We start from the raw sequence: 6000 nt of genomic DNA on the forward strand, positions 1-6000 counted from the left end.
AAAAGCAATGAAAAAATGGCAAATTTGCCATTTTTACCCTTTTTTTTTCGCTATGCCTTTCGCCGTATTGGAAAAATATTTTTATATTTAATAGTACAGGCGTTTTTGGTTGCGGTGTTACCCATGATGTTTATATATTTTTTTATTTATGTATTTATTTTTTTATTCTACGTAAAGGGGTGATTTAAACTTTTTAATATTTTTTTTAAATCCATGAATTGTTCAGAATTGCTCATTTCTTATGTTCGCCTGCTGGGCAAAATAAGAATTGAAGCTTCAATGCCCTTGGTCCCTTCAGAGTGACCCAGCGCATTGAAATCAATTACCAGCATCCCCATTGGTCGCAGAGGATGCCGGTAAGAGCATGTTTGAAACAGCTGATACCCACCGGCCATGACGCCAGCTGCACGCGCGAGTGGGCGTCATGTTTGCACTTCGCTCCAGCGCCGTACATGTACGGCACTGGTAGCGAAGGGGTTAAGTATTACCAGAAGCTACTTGTAAGTAGACTAGACTCAAAAAGACATGTACTTGATTAAAATAGCTGCTTAAACTTTGCGTGTTCTGATCTGATTATTCAAAATTCAGTGTGGTTTAATTTCTTGATATTTCTTTCTAGTAGTCGTAGCTCCTATTTTTCTGATACAGAGGCCTACATCTCTTGAATGGCTTTGTGATTGAAAGACATTTTACCTGCAGCCACCACTAGAGGGAGCGTATTAAATTCAGTGTATAAATGGAAGTAGAAAGCTCCGAAGCTCCACCTGGTGGCCGCTGCAGGAACCAGAATGTTATCTATGCAGGGGATTTGGAGCTCTGTATCAGAAAACAAGCTGCTTTTTACACTTGAATTCTATTTTGTGTAACTTTGGGATGTTCTCTGGGAACAAGAACGGAGAAGTCACCATTTTCTGTTCTGTTCTTAACAGCTATTAGCCAAAGACCCAAAACAGCGGCTAGGGGGCAATGAGCAGGGCGGCAGCCAAGTAAAGCAGCATCCATTTCTCAGGAACATCAACTTCAAGAGGCTGGAAGCTGGAGTGATGAAGCCGTCCTTTGTGCCAGATGTATGTAGCTTGTGTGAAATATGTCAATCCTTATTATATCCAGTTGAATAGTCTCTAGATTTTCCAAAACTATTGGACATCCCACAAAACACATTCTGATGGCAGTCAAGTAGTCACCCTGTAGTCTATGGCCCAGTGTGCGGTCTACGTTGGGTCACATGCCAGATTATTGGAATTTTACTATATATGTTATTGTATCGCAAGAGTTGAATGTAAAATTAACCAATTGTGCATATTTTCCCCTCCTTAGCCGCGGGCAGTGTATTGTAAGGATGTGCTGGACATTGAGCAGTTTTCAACGGTTAAAGGGGTCAACTTGGATAAAACAGACAATGATTTCTATGCCAAGTTTGCCAATGGATGTGTGCCAATCCCCTGGCAGAATGAGGTGAGTGTTTGTCGCATCGCATTTTTGAAATGAGAGCTGCACTAAATGGGGTATTCCCTTCTGGGGTCCCACCTCTAGGATTCCTTACTTTCTCAAGAATAGGGCCCCAAAGGGAATAAAGAACAAGCCATCCTCCATTCCCCGCTATGGGACTTGAGAACATTTTTGAATGTTTCATAGGAGTGGATGCTGCTCATGCGCGAAAAAGAGAAATATATAAAACTCATTCTTTGCAGGGCGATGTGTGCTTTTCATTGATACCAGTCTGGAGCATGTACAGCTTTTTGATCACTTTTTATAAAAAAATTTGTAGGAGGAGAAGCGACCCAAAAAATTGAAAATCGGCCATTTTGACCCTTTTTTTTATATTCATTTTTTTGCCTTTTTCTGTATGGGATTAATACTTTTATATTTTGATACTACGGGCATTTACACATGTGGCGATACCCATGATGTTTATTTTTTTTTTTTGGGGGGGGGAAGGGGGATGATGGGAATACCCATTTAAGTCTCCGACTATTCATCATCTTTGTCTGAAAAGCTAATTTGAATGTTTTTCCCAAAACCCAAAGATAGGCAAATAAGCTTTCCTGACAATAAAGATAAAGTAATTCTTTCTGATGCCAGCTGTTAGACATACTAATTTGCATATATTTTCCCAGAAACCAAGAGGCACCTTGCCTGGCCTACAATACTTAACACATTTCATCAACTGGTCTCCATAATTGGGGATAAGCAAATCGACTTCGGCTGAACCATCCAAAGTCGATTCACATAAAACTTTGTTCTAACACTGTACGGAGCAGGAGCGCAATACAGTATTAGGCCTCATGCACACGACCGTAGTTATGGTCCGCATCCGAGCTGCAGTTTTTGCGGCTCGGATGCGGACCCATTCACTTCAATGGGGCCGCAAAAGATGCGGACAGCACTCTATGTGTTGTCCGCATCCGTTGCTCCGTTCCGAGGCCCCGCAAAAAAAATATAGCATGTCCTATTCTTGTCCGTTTTGCGGACAAGAATAGGCATGTCTACAATGGGCCACAGTTCCGTTCCGCAAATTGCGGAAGGCACACGGGCGGCTTCTGTTCTTTGCGGATCCGCAGTTTGCGGACTGGAAAAAAAACGGCGCGGTCGTGTGCACGAGGCCTTAGATTGTATTGGCTCCGATGAGCTGAAGTTATTGCTGAAGTGGTACCTTGGAGCAGAACCAGAGTTTGGGAAATGTTTTTTTACAGTACAAATTAATATATGAAGTTTATTAGGAGAAGTTTTATTCGGATGTTTCATCCGAAGTCGATTAGCTCATCCCTATCCATAATAGAAATTGTAACCAGCCAAGGCCTCTCAACTAGAAAAGCTGATTCGATCTGCTTTGCTCTGATAAAGGGTTGGAGAAGTGAGGCTGGCTTAGCTATCTTTCTAGTTATGCCATGTAAGTCTGTTTAAAAGGCTGAGCAATGCCTGGAAGGCTATGCTGTAGTTGTGAAACTCTCAGGTTTTTTTAATCCTTTTTGGTAAGAAAGCAGAATTGAAGAATATTTGAATTTGAAAAAATATGTATGTATATTCATACCTATAGTTCGGTTTAACAAATCACAAGAAATGTGGGTTTGTTAGAATCCAAACTTTTTGGGAAATTCGGGATGATTTCCGAACCCGTAGAATCGATTCGCTCATCCTTCGAGTTAAGTGATATACCAGTAAATCTGGTTACCTGCAGCCACCACTAGGGGGAGCTTAAAGGGAGCTTTAAAACTGACCTCATAAGTGACTTGCTAAATAGTGTCCCTTTCAGTTTGGGCTGTGACTCCCCTTTTTGAGTGGTGGTCACATGACATGAGCATTCCAGCTTTCAATGCTTCGGCAAGATGTCTTCTCTGCCAATCATGTGACCACCCCTCTCTGTAGCCCCACCCCCTTAGACAGAGCATGCTGGATATTTATTTAAACTCCCCAGGCTTGGCTCTTACTGTGTAACTTGTCATCTGTGCTCCCAAAATGCACTGCTGTCTGGTAATAGGAAACCAATGAAATTATCGATTTTAGCTTTAGATGTGAATAGAGAAGAAAAAGATCCTGTAGCTTAATTCCAGTAATATCATTTGATGGAAAAGAAATATTTTGCATCTGCTGCATTCAGCGATAATGTAAAAAAAAAAAAAAAAGTTAATAAATGGTATCCCCCTTCAGGATCCTATATTCTAAGCCAGAGCAGAGATGGACCACCAGTTGATTTCTGAGAGAACTGTGTAATTTTTCATTTCCCCTGAGGTGGCGCTGCAGACAACTTTTATCACTTCACGCACCAGTTACCGCTGATCACTTTCACATTTATTACTGATTACAAGCGGGCTGATCTTTGTTTTTGTCTTTTAGATGATTGAGACGGAATGCTTTAAGGACCTCAACCTCTTTGGACCAAATGGGACGCGCTCCCCAGATCTTGACTGGAGGCTGCTTCCCGAACCGCCAAAACGTAGCCTGCTCCAAAGGATCTTCCGAAGAAACGTAAGTATAACTTAATAGTTTGTCCTATGCAGTTAAAGTAAGGCTTAAAGGGGTGGGCCCATCTGGGACTGCATATCGCTAGGATAGTTGCGGGTCCCACCTCTAAAACAGACCCACTCCCATCTCTAGAACGAAGCTGGCAAAGTGAAGGAGAGAGGACCCCCCTCCATGCATCTCTGTGGGAGCGCGGAAAATGGGCATACGCTGGCTCGGCTATTTCCGTCAGCTCGATAGAAGTGAGTGGAGCCGTGGATCCGTGGCCGCGCTTGCGCAGTGCGGTCCCCTTTCATTTCTATGGAACCTGAGAAAATAGCCGAGCGCTCAGCTATTCTCGGCGCTCCCATAGAAACGAATGGAGGGTGGCCGCACGTGTGCGGTCCGCTCTCCTTCACTTTGCGGGCTCCGTTTTTAAAGAAAGGTGGGGGTCCCACCTCTGTCAGACATTAGTGGCGTATCCTAGCGATATGCCACCAATGTATAAGATGGGCCAACCCCGTTAAGGCCAAAGAAATTATCTGGATTAGTGTTTTATTATCCATTATTTATTTTATTCCCCCCCCCCCCCCCTCCTGCAGCAGGCTGACTATGGTATCGCTCCGAATGACTCCTCCCTCTCAAACGCCAACACCACAAACCACCACTTCCAGAGCAGGACGGCAATGGCCAACGTGTCCTCTTGACGGAATATCTCTGAAGCGCCCCCTGCTGTTTTTTTTTTTTATCAAGAAGCCATCCAACAAGCCTCTTTCCTCCGTCCAATCCGTTTTCTCAGGTTTAGCCTTGGACTCTGTGCAAAACTTTTTACAGAAAAAAAAAAAAATTAAAAAATAAAAATATATATATAAATATAAAAATATATATTTTAGGTCTTTAAGGCCAAACAGACTCATGGGAAATGTCTACTACTGCTTCCGGCAGTGTCGATATCTCAGACTCTGGTTTTCTTTTCCATTCTCGGCAGATCGCTGCTGATGAACTGTTTTATGCTAAGCTCATGGAGGTATACAAGCTGTGTTTTTTTTCTTTGTTCTTGTTTTATTATGTTTTTTTATGTTCTGTATCATTTTTTTTTTTATTGACTTGGTAATGCATTGTATAGGAAAACGGGATGAGTGGGAAGCCATTTTGTTTCATCCTGCCGTATATATATCGTCCCAACAGGAACCGTGTGCTGAGACTATGAGCTATTTTCCTATTCTTATGTAACATGTATACTTTTCAGTTGCCTCGTTGCCAGTGTTTCATATTGGTCACATTGTGAACCTGTCTCCTACCCACAGCGGAGGTGGCTTTTTTCTTAGACAAAAAAAATAACGAGAAAACTGTGTAATTTGGTCTCCTGCCCCCACACCCCCACCTCCAGTGCTTGTGCATGTGAAGCAACAACTGGAAGAAAGGGGACGGGGCCTAGGCTGCTTGAACTTACATACAGCCCTGTAGACCAGGCAAGGAAAATCCTACCTCCAAGCCAATGCTGAAAGGGGTTAGGAAATCTGGTCTTCAGTCTCATCTGCCATAGTCTGTCCCTTTAAATTGTAGACACTTAGATGTTTCTTGTGGTCGTTTCGCCGCCAACCATCCGGCTGCCCCCACTGTGCGCATGTGACAGGTGACCAATAGCTGGACGTACAGGATATATTGGAAACCATTTTGTTTTATTCTACTGTTATTCTGACAGACTGGAAATAAGAAATGTTATTCTATAACTTCAGGATCCACCTGCCTCCGTGTTGCCAGTTCGTTTTTATCTTAAATGTTTTTTATTACAAAGTTGTGTCTGCAGAAAATAATCGCACGATTCTATCATCAGTCCATGTGCGGTTGGTATATTTCCTGCCAAACCCAAGGATGGGTCCTATTACAGGACAGTAGGGACACCTTATGGGAAACAATTGTGGATACCGACCCTTCTGGATCAGTATAGCAGGGGTCAGCAACCTCCAGCACTCCATCTGGTGTGAAACTACAACTCCCAGCATGCACACTATCTCAGCTGTTCAAGGAACTCCTACAGTGTAAAGTAAATATCTACTG

The 6000-nt window shown here is 42.8% G+C and overlaps 1 protein-coding gene across 1 annotated transcript in view; it reads left to right on the forward strand.

Annotated features, from left to right (window-relative positions):
• The window catches only part of LOC120986257 (G protein-coupled receptor kinase 5-like), a 76491-nt gene extending 70809 nt beyond the window's left edge, over positions 1–5682 (forward strand). Inside the window, exons 13-16 of the mRNA XM_040414736.1 lie at positions 930–1067; positions 1318–1455; positions 3835–3966; positions 4542–5682. Of these exons, the coding sequence (XP_040270670.1) occupies positions 930–1067; positions 1318–1455; positions 3835–3966; positions 4542–4646 (513 nt within the window). The 3' untranslated portion in view covers positions 4647–5682. The remainder of the gene's footprint in view (positions 1–929; positions 1068–1317; positions 1456–3834; positions 3967–4541) is intronic.
• The last annotated feature ends 318 nt before the right edge of the window (positions 5683–6000 follow it).

Source organism: Bufo bufo, chromosome 1 (assembly GCF_905171765.1).
Source record: "Bufo bufo chromosome 1, aBufBuf1.1, whole genome shotgun sequence".
Lineage (NCBI taxonomy): Eukaryota > Metazoa > Chordata > Amphibia > Anura > Bufonidae > Bufo > Bufo bufo.